The 16,564-nt window shown below is 54.9% G+C and overlaps 1 protein-coding gene across 5 annotated transcripts in view; it reads left to right on the top strand.

Moving 5' to 3' along the window:
* The window catches only part of VAV2 (vav guanine nucleotide exchange factor 2), a 162,353-nt gene that overhangs the window by 138,174 nt on the left and 7,615 nt on the right, over positions 1-16,564 (top strand). For all 5 annotated transcript variants that reach the window (XR_009551985.1, XM_060199347.1, XM_007521432.3 and 2 more), the window contains 13 exons: positions 56-124; positions 1,111-1,197; positions 2,378-2,463; positions 3,095-3,227; positions 5,281-5,390; positions 5,950-6,051; positions 6,392-6,480; positions 8,478-8,494; positions 9,210-9,231; positions 10,452-10,579; positions 11,575-11,649; positions 12,911-12,963; positions 14,550-14,666. Coding sequence is in view for 4 of the 5 variants with exons in the window: in XM_060199347.1 (XP_060055330.1) it covers positions 56-124; positions 1,111-1,197; positions 2,378-2,463; positions 3,095-3,227; positions 5,281-5,390; positions 5,950-6,051; positions 6,392-6,480; positions 8,478-8,494; positions 9,210-9,231; positions 10,452-10,579; positions 11,575-11,649; positions 12,911-12,963; positions 14,550-14,666 (1,088 nt within the window). In the remaining variant the exon portion in view is untranslated. The remainder of the gene's footprint in view (positions 1-55; positions 125-1,110; positions 1,198-2,377; positions 2,464-3,094; positions 3,228-5,280; positions 5,391-5,949; positions 6,052-6,391; positions 6,481-8,477; positions 8,495-9,209; positions 9,232-10,451; positions 10,580-11,574; positions 11,650-12,910; positions 12,964-14,549; positions 14,667-16,564) is intronic.

Genomic DNA, 16,564 nt, shown 5'->3' on the forward strand with positions numbered 1-16,564 from the left:
GGCCAGGTCCCCCAAATAAAGACAGATTCCATTGTCACACACCCCCTTCCTGTAGGAACTTCTGAGCCACTCCACCGACCGGCCTGAGAGGCAGCAGCTCAAAGAAGCACTGGAAGCCATGCAGGTTGGTGGGTAAACTGAGGCAGGGGAGAGATGAAGTGACCCTGCTTTCATCAGTGGTACTCATGTGAAGCTTTGTATCAAATGGGGCTCCCTGACAGGCTTTGTTCTGACTGTGGGCTGAGGCCACAGGGACAGGGTGCAGGGGCTATGCCAGCCTGCAGCCCCTGGAGAGTGGAGGCCGGGATGGGGTGCATTTACTCCAGCCCTGCAGAGAACAGTCCACTGCAGCTCCAGCCTGTGACCTGAACCCCCAAGACACCCAAGGCAGAGAGAGGGTGGGAAGCTCCTGGCCTGTTTCCCCAGGGACCTCAGAGTCCGCCCCACCAAGCTATTTGTTTGTTTTCTTTTTTCTTCCAGAGCTCCGCTCAGCTCTGACTTAAGATGGTGCTGGGCATTTAAACCTGGGGCCTCAGAACCTTAGGCATCACCATTATATTGTCTCCAACCACCAGGCCACTTCTTATAGGGAAGGGGCAGGAGGCCGCAGGCTTGGCCAGAGCTGCCTGGCTTCAGTACTCCACCCCAAGACACCTGTCCCTGGGTGGGCAGGGCCTTTTCTAGCCTTCAGGCTGGCAGTTGTGCCTAACCACTACCTGCCCACTTTGCACAGAAGCCTGCCTGACAATTGCAGCGGGCACCGCCACCTAGTGGCCAGCAAGAGGACTACAGCTCACAGCCTCCCTGAGCTGCGCCTGGGCTTGGGGGTGTCTTTATATTATGGGGGGCTCTGTGAGCAGCAGTGGCCTGTGGAGTGGCCACTTCTCAAGAGCTAATAAACAGGCTTCCCCAGTCTAGTTATCTGCTTCCCCCAACGGGAAGGAGACAGTGCTTTAGGAGGGCAGGCACCTGGCACTCAGGGCCCACAGATGGAATGCAGTTTGAGGCTGCCTCACTCTCTTACTTGTCAAGTGGGGATGATGTTCCTTCTCACCCCACCCTGCACGGACCTGCTAACCACTGCCCCACTACCCCCATGCTGTTTTCAAGGACTTGGCAATGTACATAAATGAAGTTAAACGGGACAAGGAGACACTGAAGAAAATCAGCGAGTTTCAGAGTTCTATAGAAAACTTGGTAAGTGGCTACCTCCTGTGAACCATACATAGGTATGCACTTGAATTGTATTATCATTCTAATTATTGTTGCCATGTTAATATTTGTAGAGCCAAGGCGACACACATACACACACACACACACACACACACACACACACAGTTTCATCATTCTGGGCCACTTTCTGACTAAGAAGATCACACAGAGAGAGGTAGAGATAAAGAGGAACAGGCAACACAGCATTAGAGCTTTGGTTCCCCACCTGCAGGGGGAACACTTCATGGGCAATTCGTGAGGTGTTTTTCTCTCTTTTCCTTTTTTTTTTTTTGTTTTTAAGTTATTTATTTTTATTGGGGGATTAATGGCTTACGGTCGGCAGTAAATACAGTTGCTGGTGCATGTGTAAAACTTCTCAGTTTTCTATAAAACACTTTTAACCACCTACCTAGGTTTTCTGTCCTGCACCAGGACCTGAACCCCACCCCCTGCCTCAGAGTCTTTTTGCTTTGATGCAGTACAAATACACACTCTCTCCTTCTATCTTTCCCTCCCCTCTCGATTTCTCTCTATCCTGTGAAATAAAATAGAAAGAAAAAAAAAAAGGGAATAAGTGGCCATCAGGAGCAGTGGATTGGTAGTGGCTACACTGAGCCCCAGTGATAACCCTGGTGGCAATAAATAAACAAAAGTTGTGGAGTGAGGAAGAGGAAGTACATGTCCGTGTTGGAGTCTGCCCTCTGCTCTCCTGTCCATGTTGCCCCTGTCCTTGAAGGACACGTAGGACATCTCAGGACACCAGGGAGCGGTGTGGTCTCACTGTTTGTCCCTGAGGGAGAGCCTTGGCAGCCCCCCCACCCCCACCATGAGCCACCTGCACCCTCAGACCCGGTTATCTGCCTGGTCTTGCCAGGACTCTGCTCCAGGTTCTGCATACAGAAGAATTAGTCTGTGACCCCACAGAGCTGAAGGGCCCCCCAAGGCCTCAGAGCACGCAGGAACCTCAATGCCAGTTCTCCAAGCCCTCTTGTGTTCCTCCCATCCTCAGTACCAACCAGGGACATGAGGTGCCTGGCCCTTTCTCATTGCCCCCCATAATGCCCACCTGCTCAGGCTTTGCCATCAGGTGCTGAGACATGGGGGGTGGGGTGGGGCAGGGTGATTGACATGGTGTGGGGCTAACAGCCTGGCCTTCCCTTTCCAGCAAGTGAAACTGGAGGAGTTTGGGAGGCCGAAGATTGACGGGGAACTGAAAGTCCGCTCCATAGTCAATCACACCAAGCAGGACAGGTAAGTGGGGGGTGGCATGGGCTGGGGGTACCCCCCAATGGATGCCAGCCTCCAGGTCCAGGTCTGGGCACCCTGTTCCCAGAGAGCCTGGAGCTGGGTCTCCTGTGGTCTCCTGTGCCTCTGCTGCCTGGCTTTGTGCCCTGCTGTTTTGTTTGCTTTCTTCCCGGAGAAAGTCTGTGTGTCAGCCAGTGGCTGCTATATTGGGGGTGGGGAGAAGCCCGAGCCCCTGGCCCACTGGTCATATACCCAGGGAGCCAAGTGGCGGAGCAGCCCCTGGGCTCCTAGTCTGCTGGTGGCCCAGAGAGTCCTAATGAGCCAGCCCAACCCTGGTCATATACCTACTGTATGCCAGGCTGGGGGGATGCTCATAGGGGTTCTGATCTCACGGGGTTCAATTTAGTAGGGGGTAAGCATGGAAACGCTGACTATCAGGGCCAGTTTTGTGGCGAAGGGCAAAGCCATGTGAACCCCAGCCTGGGGGGGCGCGGGACCGGGAGGACTTCCTGGTGGATGTGTATCTGGGAAACGAGAGCATGACTGACAGAACAGAGTCAGTGTTTGAGCCAGGCAGAGGGTGGCCCAGGGTGTGTGTGGCTGAGCTGACGGGCGTCTGGCCATGCTGTGGGGCCAGGTACTTGTTCCTGTTTGACAAGGTGGTCATCGTCTGCAAGAGGCGGGGCTACAGCTACGAGCTCAAGGAGATTATCGAGCTGCTGTCCCACAAGATGACGGACGACCCCATGAACAACAAGGACGTCAAAAAGGTAGGGTGTCAGCACCCTGTCCACACACGGGCTCTTCTCCAGGTGGGGACGGAGCCCCTTCTGGTCAGACTCAGTGACTCTCCCGGGGGTGGGAGTCCCCCAGCCCATGTGTTCCTGCCCCCCACCCCTCCTTCCCTCTTTGGAGGAGGGTCTGGGGGTCCTGACTGTGACTCTTCAGAGACTCTGATGTGCAGTCAGGAAGCTGTGCTGCTGGGGCTGGGGGGCCTGCCATGCCCTCTACTTGGCCTTGCTTCCAGAGCCTTTGCACCCCATGCTTGAGCTCCTCTCACCTGCAGCCCGAGCGTTGCATCGGGGGGAGGCGGTTCAGAACTAAGTGTGCTCAACCCCTGGTCCTGACCTCAGAGCTTATGGGGGACATGCTAGCTTTAGAAATGCTCTTAGGGTGACTGCCCCATCCCAGTGTTAGCAGTTGGGGTCCTGGAGGACACTCCCCAGTGTCCTCTTCAGGTAGAACCTGAAGGCACAGCCCCCTATCCCCAAGTCCCAGGCCTGTCTGAGGAGCGAGGGTCCATCCTGGGCTGCAGGCAATATGCTGGGAGAGCCTGTTGATGACTGTGTCTCCCTTTTCCTTTCCTTATGCTTCCTAGTCTCATGGGAAAATGGTAAGCACACTCCTGGCGCTGAGTCAGTGCCACACACCTGGCTCCAAGTAGGGACCCAGGCGGGCCCGAGTGATCTGCCGACACCCCCTGCCCCCGTTTCTGATGATAATGTGTGTGTTGGCACAGAGACATGTCTGACAGAGTGGGTCCCCTGAGGACCCCACCCTCCCATGCGTCACTCTCCTCCTCTTGTCCTTGTCCTTCCTCTTCCCTCCCTCCCTCCCTCCCCCCCTCTCTTCTCTTTGTCTTCCCTGACACTCAGAGATCACATTCCCAGCCTTTCCTTCCTGGGTAGGTCCAGGTCGGAGGGCCAACACAGTAGGGCAGCTGGTTATGTGTGTGTGTGGTGCTGAGCTGGGTGCTCCCCAGGTCCCTGGCCTTCCCCTCCTTGTCCCCTTGTAGGTTTTGCTTGAGAAAAGTGAGCTTAAAAAAATTATATATAAGGGGACTGGGTGGTAGCGCAGCAGGATAAGCGCACATGGCGCCAAAGTACAGGGACCTATGTAAAGATCCGGGTTCAAGCCCCCAGCTCCCTACCTGCAGAGGGGTCGCTTTGCAAGCTGTGAAGCAAGTCTGCAGGTGTCTTATCTTTCTCTTCTCCTCCCTGTCTTTCCCATCTCTCTCGATTTCTCTCTGTCCTGTCCAACAACAACAGCAGCTATAACAACAATAACAGCCACAACAAGGGCAACAACAAGGGCAACAAAATGGGAAAAGTAGCCTCCAGGAGCAGTGGATTCATAGTGCTGGCACTGAGCCCCATCGATAACCCTAGAGGCAAAAAATTATATATATAATATATATTTTTTTTATTTGATTGGACAGACAGAACTTGAAAGAGGAAGGGGGAGATGGATGGATGGATGGATGGATAGATGGATGGAGAGAGAGAGGGGGCGGGTATAGACACTTGCAGATCTGCTTCACTACCCCTGAAGCTTGCCCTCTGCAGTTAGGGATCAGGGGCTTGGATGAGGATCCTTGCACTGGGTCACGTGTGTGGTTAGCTGAGTGCACCATTGCCCAGTCCCCAAAGTGAGCTTTGTTGGCATTGTGCTGGGGAAGTGAAAGGGGGCTAGGCCTGCCATGTGGTGGGCTAACCCTGGTGAACTACTGACCACGTGCTCTGGGGACCCACATGGCCATGCACGAGTTCACTTACTCAAGTAGAAACACAGAAAGAGACCACAGCTCCGGAGCTTCCCCAGAGTCACAGCACCTCCTGTGTGGGTCTGGGGTTCGAACCTCGGACGTGAGCACGATTAGGCATGTGCCCTATTGGTTGAGCAATCTCTCTGCTCCCCCGAAGCAGCTTGTTAGAGAGGTGTGCACATACGTGTGCACATCTGTGCACTGTATGTGCGCACACGTGTCAGCACATGTGGGCATGTCGGCATGCGTGCCCGCTCCAGCGGCTCTGTCCCCTGCAGTGGTCCTATGGCTTCTATCTCATCCACCTGCAAGGCAAGCAGGGCTTCCAGTTCTTCTGCAAGACAGAGGACATGAAGCGGAAGTGGATGGAGCAGTTTGAGATGGCCATGTGAGTGGGGGTGACTGCTGGCTGGGGCAGGGGGCATCTCCTGGGGCATGGTGGCTGGGACCCTCTGCTGCTAGAGGCTGATCCAGGCCCCTGGGCCCTGCAGGCAGAAGAGCAGGGCTGGTAGTTTCCTCTGGAGAAATAGGGGTGAAGGGGGGCCCAGGCTGTGGGATTGTTGGGGAGATCAAAGGAGTCACCCTCAGGCATGTGATGCAAGATTGCTGCTAGGCAATGGGCCCCCACATTCTGTCACAAACCACATTGAGAATTCACCCAGGCTGACAGAACTGATCCTCAAAAGCCCCCCCCCCCCCCCCGCCCAATTCTGCTGTCTTGTGTGACTGGCTTTGGGACCCTCACCTAGAAGGTCTTCAGGCCACTGCAGAATCTGCTCAGGCCCCATCCTACCTGGCTTACTGGGTCACCCAATCTACTTGGGGTATCTGGACTCCCCCAAGTCTGGGTTGTTGAGCCCCTCAAATGTGCCTGGTACTCCAGCCCCACTGTCCTGAGGGTCTCTTCCTCCCGTGGGCTCAGGGACTCTGATGGTTCCTCCCTGAAGGTCCAACATCAAGCCCGACAAAGCCAACGCCAACCACCACAGCTTCCAGATGTACACCTTCGACAAGACCACCAACTGCAAGGCCTGCAGGATGTTCCTCAGGTATAGCCCAGGGCACCCAACCCAATGCCCACCCTGCCCCACCCCCATGTTCCCTTGGCTGCTACCCCCATCTCCAAGGGGGCCTGGGTATCATCCCATCAGAACTGGCCCAGGCCCTGGGTATTCAGGGTTTGGTTGGGGGGGGGGCTTAAGGGAGCTGAACCTGTTGGCCCCGGGACCGACTATGCTGGACAGCAGAGCACGGCCAGATGGCTCAGCCTGGGGCTAGGGGACACCTGTGGGGGGCGTGGGCAGGGACCAGCCCGTGGGCCTGCTCGAGGCTGGAGGTGTGAGCAGCTGGACCCACATGCTCATCTCCCACCCACGCACCCCCCCCTAGGGGCACCTTCTACCAGGGCTACCTGTGCACCAAGTGTGGCGTTGGGGCTCACAAAGAGTGCCTGGAAGTGACACCGCCCTGCAAGATCAGTGAGTGTCCCCAACAGGACCCAAAACTCAAACCTGGGGTCTGTTCCTGGGGTCCCCCCCACCTCTGATGCTATTTGAGTCTTGGGTCCCTGGGCTCATAGCTACTCTTGACTGCTTTCCCAGCCTGGCCCAGCTCACAGGCTTTCCTTTCCTGCCCGTGGCGCAGAATCCAAAGGGGAAACAGACTGAGAGGGGAGAACGTCAGGGATGGAGTCTGCATCACAGTCTCCCTCCCGCCTGCCACACCCGGGCCTTTCTCCCATTTCCTGCCACATGTCAGCTTCTGGAATCCTCTAGGAGCTTCTAGATCTCCACCCCAAGAAGGCAGTCAGTGTTCCCTGCCATGGCATGAAGGTTTTTGACCACAGAGAAGCACGGTCACATCGTCCTGGGGGGAAGGGTGCCCTTGATCTGAATCCGTATTGGGAAGCGGTCCACATCACATGCATGTGTGCATGCGTGTTGCTGTCGGTTTGTCCTTGTGTCCATTTATCAGATAGGCTAGCCTGAGGCCCAGACAGGGTAGGACACTTGAACCCGCCTGCTTGGTGCCTGCAGTCTTATCTTGAGGGATGAGTTTGAGGGTCTGCAGGGAACTTAAGGGGGTACCCAGTACAGAGCAGCTGCACCTAAAAGCCTGGGTGTGTTCTAGAAAGTTTCAGAGCCACTAAAGGCAGTCTGGAGGTGGGAAACTCAGGCTCAACAGGCTACCTCATCACTCCAGTTTCTCACTTGCTGTACCTGCTGGCCCAGTCTCCTGGCCCACGAGGAGGGCCCACAGGTTAGCCCAGACCCTGTATCCCCACCCCAGGCCCATGCAGCCTGCTTGGGTCCCACTGCAATGCAGGATGCCCTGGCTCCCTGGTTGGACAAGGATCATGTGTCCACACTGCCCTCTCGTGGCCACATCCTTACACTGGACCGTGGGCCTGCTTTTTTTCTCTAGACTTTTCTTTTTTCTTTCTTTTTTCTTTTTTTGCCCCCTAATGCTCCAAATAGCATTTATGGAGGAAGAAACAACAGAGAAGAGGAAAATAAATATCACTCAGAAACTTGTTGATAAATAGTAGAAGCGATAGTTTGATGTATTTCTGTTTGAATTCTCTTTTTAAGATGCATTCATTTATTAATAAAAGATAGGGAAAAAGGAGGAAGGTGGTCCAGGTGGTGGCACAGTAGATAAAGCGTTGTACTCACAGTTTGATCCCTGGCAGCACATGTACCAGAGTGGTGTCTGCTTCCTTCTCTCTCTCTCTCTCTCTCTCTCTCTCTCTCTCTCTCTTTCTCTCTCTTTCTCTCTCTCTCTCTCTCTCCTTTCCCTCTCATAAATGAATAAATAAATTAGAAGGAAGGAAGGAAGGAAGGAAGGGGCTGGAACCAGAGCATCACTCTGGCACATGTGACGCTGGAGATCCAACTCCGGGCTTCATGCTTGAGAGGCCAACACTATCCACTGTGCCAAGTTTTCTTTTCTTAAAAGAATCTGGGTTTTCCCCTCATATACTTATTAAATATACCCTTCCTTCCTGTCTCTTCCTCTTTCCTTTCTTCTTCCTTTCCCCTTCCTTCCTTCCTTCCTTCCTTCCTTCCTTCCTTCCTTCCTTCCTTCCTTGCCAGGGTCTTGTACATATATTACTTCCCACCTCTTTGGTCAACATGACAAGTCCAGATCAAGAATTCTTTTTCTTGCTGGCATCTGTGTGCCTGAGATGAAGTAGTACTCAGGTTAGCACCTCCTATCACTGGCCCACAGCAGGCATCACTAATCGATTGTGGAAAGCTCCCCTCTGAGGCAGCCTTACTGCACTAGATCTGCCACCTGATCTCCCCAAGCCCCCCACCCCCCACCCCACGAGAGCTCTGGGCTTGCTTTCAGAAGGGTGGGTGAGGTGTTTGTGCCTTAAGTTCTTTGCCTACAGGGTGCCATGCTGTGGGCAACTTGGCCAGACTGCACAGCCATCTGACTGCTGGATAACCCCAATGTGCTTACTTTTCAGGTTCTCCTGCAGACCTGGTGAGTGTCCCCCCATCTCCCCCTGCTCTGCACCCCACTTCTCTATGTGCTGGTGGCTCCCTCTTACCTATGCCGGGCGGTTTCAATTAGCACAGCTACTTATGGTTCCAAAGGGATCCTGAGAGCTGCCACCCTAGCCTGGGTCCCCCACATGGCTGGCCCAGTGGGTGCCTAGCTCTGGCAGGTACATATACCCTGTAGTTTAGCTGACTGGGACAATAAGTCCTCCACATTACTTCTAGGCTATGATCTTTGACACCATGCAGAATGTGGCATCTGGTCAAATTAATCAGCACTTCAGGGGTGCTTACCTGGCCTGTATAGGGTACAGAGAGGCTCCCGCTAAGTGGGGTGGGGACACAGCACTTAGTCCTGTATAACATCACATGCCTAGATCCCAGATGCAGCTGATAACTCCAGGCTCCTAGCAGGCAGGCCTGTCAGGGCAAACTTTCTGGAAGAGGTGGGAGTTCATGGAGTGGAATGGGGAGGAAAGGAGCCAGGTATCCCTGGGCTGCAGGGAGTCACAGGTGGAACAGGCCAAATAAGGTGACAGGGAAGGTATCAAAAAGGAAAGCAGCATCACAAATGCCCGTGGGTGTCCAGGGTGTTCCTCTGACCAGCTCCTGGCTGTGGCCTTTCCCTCGAGGGGCGCAGGGAGTATGTGTGTGTGGGGGAGCGTCCTTCCCTGCTCACCGTCTTTATTTGTTCACAGGATGCCTCTGGAGCAGGACCAGGTGAGTGTGTGTGGGATGTGGGTCCCCTTGGGGGACCAAGTTTGGCCTGGTCACTTCTGGGCCTCCATGTTCCTCCTGCTTCCCCAGGCACAGATTAGCTTCCTGGGGGCGAGGCTGGGGCTTTGGGGGACAGGGCTCACCTGCAGAGGATCAGGGCCTGGAGCATAGGAGCTGGTGAAATGCTCCCATGTCACACCGAAGTCTGTCTCTTCACCCCCCCACACCAGCTTTGAGTGACAGGAGTGTGACTACCTTGAGCTCCTGCCCTCTGAAGCTTTCAGTCCCAGCAGAGCTGAGTCTAACCTCCCCCTGCAGCCCAGACCTGGGTCAGACACCCATGGGCACCCCCGTTCAACTGAGCCTCCATCCACTAGGTGCAGCCTGCCAGTTCTGGGGGCAGCTAGCAGGACCCTGTTTTAGCCTGGAGTTGCCCCTGGCTAGTAGCGTGGCCTTAGCCTCCAACTCTGCCCCCCCCCCCCCCAGGGACACCTCTACCTGTCGCTCCATGACTGGGTGTCTATCAGTCTGGAGCTTAGAAGTGTGTGCAAACCGGGTGGTGGCAGACCTATTGAGCACATACATTACTATGTACAAGGAGCCAGGTTCAAGCCCCCGCTCCCCACCTGTAGGGGGGACGCTTCACAAGCAGTGAAGCAGGTGTCTTATCTTTCTCTCTCTATCTCCCCCTCCCCCTCTCAGTTTTCCTCTGTCCTAACCAATAAAATAGAAGAAAGGAGAAAAAAAAAAGGAGTGTAGATTCACAGTACTGGTACCCAGCCCCAATGATAACCCTGATGACAATTTAAAAACAATAGTAATGTGGTCCGGGAGGTGGAGCTGTGGATAAGGCATTGGACTCTCAAGCATGAGGTTCTAAGCTCAATCCCCGGCAGCACATGTACCAGTGTGATGTCTGGTTCTTTCTCTCGCTCCTATCATTTCTCATGAATCAATAAATAAAATCTAAAAAATATAGTAATAATAAAAGAAGCATGGGCAGTGCCATCTACATAGAAGCCACTATCACATGATGAGACCCTGTATCTGGCCCATAATTAGTGCACTTCATGGTAATTAATAGGGATGGGGCATCTAGTGGGGAGAGTTTGGGGGTGTATGCATTTGTGTGTTGGGGTACTCTCCGCCACCTTCCTGGGGAGTAGGGCTGAGGCTAGTGCCCACTGTAGGGCACAGTCCCTGAGCTGCCTTGTCCCCCACAGGTCCGAAGATGGTGGCTGTGCAGAATTACCACGGCAACCCCGCTCCCCCCGGGAAGCCAGTGCTCACCTTCCAGACGGGTGATATCATCGAGCTGCTGCGAGGGGACCCTGAGTCTCAGTGGTGGGAGGTGGGACCTGGGGGTGAGGGGTCTGGGGTGTGAGGCCATGGGGGGGCAGGGAGATTGGTGGGCTGAGGGTAAGGCCTCAGTCTCTGCTCAGCCTGGTTTCTGGGGGTCCCACCTGTGTTCCTCAGGATGTTTGCTTTCAGCACTGGGCAGTGTGGCATCCCTCGGGGGTGCCCTTACCCTGGTGCCTCCCCCTGCCCCACCACCACTATTAGCTGCACCTAAGTTCTGATCATCCGGTGGCATGAGTGATCCCCACCTACCATCTGTCCCCAAGAACCCCACTCATTGGATAGACATCAGTCTGATAAGCCATGGTCTTGAGCTGTGGAACTTGCTGGTCTGACTGTAAGGCCTGGAGAACTGGAGCCCCTCAGAGAACTCCCCCTTACCAGTACCCCCACCAGCACTGAGAGGGACTCTGAGGCCCATAGAAGTCAGCACTGGGCACTTAGCCCAGCCAGGGCAGCCTGCCCAGAGCCAGTGTTAGTGCCCATGTATGTGCCCTATTGTCCCTGGACCTCTGCTGCCAGTGTCCTTGCTTGGTGTGGTCCTTGCCACACGGGCTTCCTTAGGAGTCTGTTGTGCTGAGTTTCTGTGGTACAGCATCTCCAGCCCCCTGAGCCCTGACCCGTCCCTACCTCAGGTGTGCCCAGGGCCCCTGGTTTGGGTTGGCCTAGCAGAAAGGCTTAGCCAGGGTTGAAGCTGCTGGAGGACCTGGGGCATCTTTCAGGCAGAGGGGACAAGGATAGCCCAAGCCTGTCCAAGATGGCGTCTGGGTTACCAAGTCCCCCAGGTCCCCTGCCCCTTCCAGTTGGAGAAGAGAGGCGAGGACAGCGGCTGGGAGTAGTGTGCCCTGTAGAGCGGGGTCCTCTTTACCTTTCCCAAATGGTTGTGAGGTCAAGTGAAATTGCATCAGGGAGGTGACACCCCTTGTCCTCAGGTAAGCTGGGTGCACCTTGACCCCCTCTCCTCCATGTGCATCTTTCTACACGTAGGGTCGACTGGTGCAAACCCGGAAGTCTGGTTACTTCCCCAGCTCCTCCGTGAAGCCTTGTCCCGTGGATGGAAGGGTAAGCACCTTTCTATGGAAGCTTCTGGGCAGTGGGTATAGAGAGGCTGGGAGGCATCTCCTCACCCAAATGGCTTGGGTTTGTTTGGGACATCCTTGCTGAGTGGCCATTATGAGGGGCTGTGGGGCTGGGTCAGTGCCCCAAGAGAAGATGAGTGGGGACCAGGAGTTGGGGGGGGGCAGGAGGTGACATTGAATGGGGCTTCTATTTGGGCCCAGGCAGCTGGCTGTGGCATTTTATGGGAGTTTAGAAAAATGCTAAAATGCACATCTCTGCAGCATTTGTAATAAACTCAAAACAAGCCCCTGTTCTCCAAATTTTCAGGACACCTGTAAGCCTTCAGAGCCAAACTTAACTATGTTTAGAAAAAGGAAAAGGGGCCGGGTGGTGGCACACCTGGTTGAGCGCACATGTTATAATGCACAAGAAAAGGGAAGCTTGTGCCGCCTTGCTGTGAGTGGCAGGGAGCAAATTCTTCTCTGAGCCAGTTCGGGAAGAGAGATATGACAGAGGGAAGCTGCATCCCGGGACAGATGCAGTCATGCTTAGCTGGCAGGGGGTGTTCTGTGAGCTATAGGAGAAATACTGTTCTTATTTATGAGAGAGAAGACAGATTCTAAGCATCAGTCTAGTGCATGGGATGCTGGGATTCAAATTCAGGACTTCATGCTCAAAGGTCCAGCACTTTGCCCACTACACCACCTCCCAGGGCACTCCACTTGGCATATTCTAATGGACTTTGCTGACCAGCCACAAGGACCAGGCAGCAGAAGAGGAAAAGCAACTCTGGGCCTCTGAGCCCCTGGGCCTGAGTGCCAGCTTTCCTCTGTGCTGTGAGGGCTGGGGCAGGGTAGGAAGTGTGAGGCTCTAACCTGCATCTGGGATCCTGAGAGCCGCATGGCTTGCTCCTTTGTGTCCCCACCCCACAATAAGTGCTGTTGCCAGCCTGACAACTGCCCAAGCAGGGTCCTCTGGCTGCAGGACCTGCTCTGCACTGCTGAGAAGTGCCTTGTGCGTCCGTTCCAGGCTGGGCCTGCTAGTTGGTTGCTACTTAGCCATTCATTCATTCATTCATTCATTCATTCATTCATTCATTCAAACCCACCAAGCCCCCATCAGAAATCAGTCCAGTTGCTGCTTTCAGGGACATCAGATGGCCACTTGATGACAGCCACCCTCCCCACACTGTGCACAACACCCTGGGCAGGGGCAGAGGCAGGGGCAGGGGCAGGGGCAGTAACTAGAATATTCTTTCCACCAGCCACCCATCAGCCGGCTGCCTTCTCGGGAGACTGACTACACCGTGTACCCCTGGTGAGTTCTCAGCCGTGGCCCTCTGCTGGGTGTGTGGGGGCTCACCTCCGAGACGACTGGGCTCCCACCCCCAATCCACCCTTCACCCTGTCCCACCACTCGAGGCTGGGTGGGTGTCCTCTCTCCCTGGGCATCTGTTTCCCCTGCACCTTTCCCTGTGCCCTATAACTGGGCATCATTATATGAAACGTGTGTGAGCGGCACAGTTAAAGTCAACTCTGCCATTGATCACTAAGTGAAGCCCTGAGGACACTGAGCCTGTTTGGAGTCAAGAAATGAGGCCAGGCAGTGGCCCATCTGATAGAACACACACACACAAGGACCCAGTTTCAAGCCCCTGCTTCCCACCTGCAGGGGGGAAGCTTCACAAGTAGTGGAACAGTACTGCAGATGTCTCTTTCTCTCCCATTCTATTTCCCCCATCTCTCAATTTCTATCTCTATCAGAATAAAGAGAAAAAGAAAAAATGGCTACTAGGAGCAGTGGAGTCATTGTATAGGTACTGAGCCGTAGTGATAGCCCTGGTGGTGTGCAAGTCTACGAGAGAGAGAGAGAGAGAGAGAGAGACAGACAGACAGACAGACAGACAGACACTGGGAACAGCCGAGTTTGGGGCTCATCCCTGAGATGCCTCTGAGACTCCCTGTGCCCACTGATGTGTGGTTCTGTCTACCTCCCCCTGTCCAAGTTGCTGGGGTCTCTGCAGTCCCCATCACCTGACACTGAGCTGTTCCCCTGAGAACAGCAGAACAGTTTCCTTTCCTTCCTTCCTTCCTTCCTTCCTTCCTTCCTTCCTTCCTTCCTTCCTTCCTTCCTCTTTTTTAGTAGTTGTTATTTTATTTCAGATAGAGAAAGAAATTGAGAGGAAAGGGGGTCAGAGAGGGAGAGAGAGAGAGAGAGAGAGAGAGAGAGACACCTGCAGACCTGCTTCACCACTTGTGAAGCGACCACCCCTATACATGGGGACAGGGGCTTGAACCAGGGTCCTTGCAAATGGATGTCTGCCAGGTGTACTGCCATCTCTGGCTTATAGTAGCACCGAGGATTGAACCTGGGACCTCAAAACCTCAGGCATAAAGATCTGGCGCACTCTTACTTATGTTGACCTTTCCTCTTCCTCCCTCCTTTTCTTCTCTTCTCTCTTTTTTTTTTCCTTTTCTTTTCTTTTTTCTTCTCTTCTTTTTATTTCTTTCTTCTTTTTTTGGTGTATATGTGTCGTTGTTGTTGCTGCTGCCACCAGGACTTCACTGACCCAGGCTGACTTTTTCAGATAGAAAGAGAAAGGCAGAGACAGAAACAGAGGGAGAGACACTACCACACCAGAGCCTCCCCCGGTGCGCCGTGGCCCCTGTTGGGACCTGGGTCGCCCGCATCCATGAAAATTCTTCCAGAACAGACCCCACCCCTCTGGACTGCTGGAGACTTTCTGCGGCCTCCTCCAGGCTGCAGTCCCACCCCAGGAACCCCTCTCTGTCTAGCCTCTCCTCACAAGGGGGCTTTATCCTCATGGTTGGGGGTGCTCCTTCTTTCTTTGGTGCCATGGCTTCAGCCCCCGGCCACCTGCTTCTGAATCTCCTCTCCCCCAGGTTTGCGGGCAACATGGAGCGGCAGCAGACAGACAACTTGCTCAAGTCCCACGCCAGCGGCACCTACTTGATCAGGGAGCGGCCCGCCGAGGCCGAGCGCTTTGCCATCAGCATCAAGTAGGTGGCAGCAGGGGTGTGGGTGACCTTTTCCCCAGTGCCCTTTTGAGCCAGCAAGCCCCCCACCCTGTTCCCACCAGGTCTCTGGGCTTTAGAGGCTGGGAGCAGTGGTGGGAGGGACTGCCCCAGCAGGACGCTTTGGAGAGGACAGGGGTCCTTGTTAGTATGGTGGCTGTGACATGTGTCACTGGGCCCTGCAAGCTGCCAGCCCTGCCCTAAGCCACCCCACAGTGACCCCAGGTGGGCTATAGATCACGAGGAGGTCACTCCCAGCTGCCCCGAGGCTTGGCCAGTGGGCAGGGTATCCTGCCTCAGGGGCCTCTCGGAGCTGTGCCATGACATCTGTAAGAGGCGGAACCTCATTGGTGGCTGATTGCTGTCAGCATAGCACACCCACTGGGCAAGGGTCAAAGGCAGGGCCCCATGACAGTGACCTGTGTCCGGGGAGGGCCTCCCAGGTGCCATGAGCAGGCCGGTCGCTGTGTCCCCCTGAGCTCTTCTGTGTGCAGGCAGCAGACACCAGTGGGAGGAATAAACAAAGTAATAATAACAAAGGACTAATCTTTGCCGGGTGGTGGCATACGTAGTTGAGTGCACATGTTACCATGCACAGGAACCCAGGTTCAAGTCCCTGGTCCCCACCTGCATGGGCAGGGGGTAGGTGGGGAGGATCTTCTCGAGCAGTGAAGCAGGCTTGCAAGTGTCTCTCTTTTCTGTCTCCTCTCTGTCTCTCCTTCCCATCTCAGTTTCACTCTGTCCTATCAAAAAGTAAATAAAGAGGACTGACCAGTGGAGGGATCAGAGGGCAGTTTTTCTCCAGGATCAGCGTGTCTCAGCCCTCAGGGTTGCTGTGGGATGCGCCCTGGCCACACAGCCTTCTCCAGTTTCTCCCTCTGGTTTGGCCCTGCCTTTGCAGACCAGCAGGTGGGGTATCTGTGGGGACCCCTGCTCTGATCATAGGATGAGAGCTGCTCTGGCCAGGTCTGTTAAAACCAACCCAGCCACCATCTCTTCCCCTCTGCTGCCCACCCTGCCTTCTCTAGCCTCTGCAGGTGATGCCTTGCCCTGGCTGTGCCCTCTCACGGGCCTCCCAAAGCAGAGGTGCAGGGTGTAGCTGAGCTTAGACAATGCTGAGGTGGGTGGCTAACACCCACCCAGCAAGGAGCAGGAGCCTGGCCCAGCACTTGGCACAGGCTGTGAGCTGGTCAGGGGGATCCACTTTGCCTGTGGCTTTGGCATGAGCTCTCAGTGGAGATGGCGTCAGTAGGCCATGCTACATCAGAGCTGAGCACACAGGGCTGTGCGTGCCCCACCCCATCTGGTCCACTAAAGGGGGCTATATGTGCACCTCCGTCCATCCAGAGGTTGGGCCCCACTGCACAGAGTGGCTGCTGACAGCCTGCCCCCTCCCCACATGGGCATGATGGAGGTCAGGCTGAGCCCCTTGGTGGGCACACACTGTTAGGGACCTCCCAGCCTTGCCCAGTATGCAACCCCTACCCTATTTTGGGGGTCAAAACAAGTGCATTGACTCTAAAATGTAAAGAAGTTCAGCACGACTATACAGACACCCAGCAAAATGCCAGCTGCATGGGACCTGGCCACCTGTCACAAGGACCTGCTCTTAGAGGACAGCCTGGGCTTGTCATGAGTGGTGGGGGCACGTGTGACGTGGTGCTGGGGTGATCTCCCTTGTGGCAGTCTTGGGAGGGTCCCAATGGGACCTGGGGCTTGGCGGCTGGTCAGTGGTGGAGACTGGAGGCCATCAGCAGTGCAGGGACAGAAACACCGCATGCCTCATGGCAGGTCCCCAAGAACCTCTGTATCCTGGCCACAGGCCACCTTGATCAGAAGTTTCTTGGGCTGGGCTGAGCACATTAACAGCTCACTTAAAACAT

This window comes from Erinaceus europaeus, chromosome 10 (genome assembly GCF_950295315.1).
Source record: "Erinaceus europaeus chromosome 10, mEriEur2.1, whole genome shotgun sequence".
NCBI classification, from domain to species: domain Eukaryota; kingdom Metazoa; phylum Chordata; class Mammalia; order Eulipotyphla; family Erinaceidae; genus Erinaceus; species Erinaceus europaeus.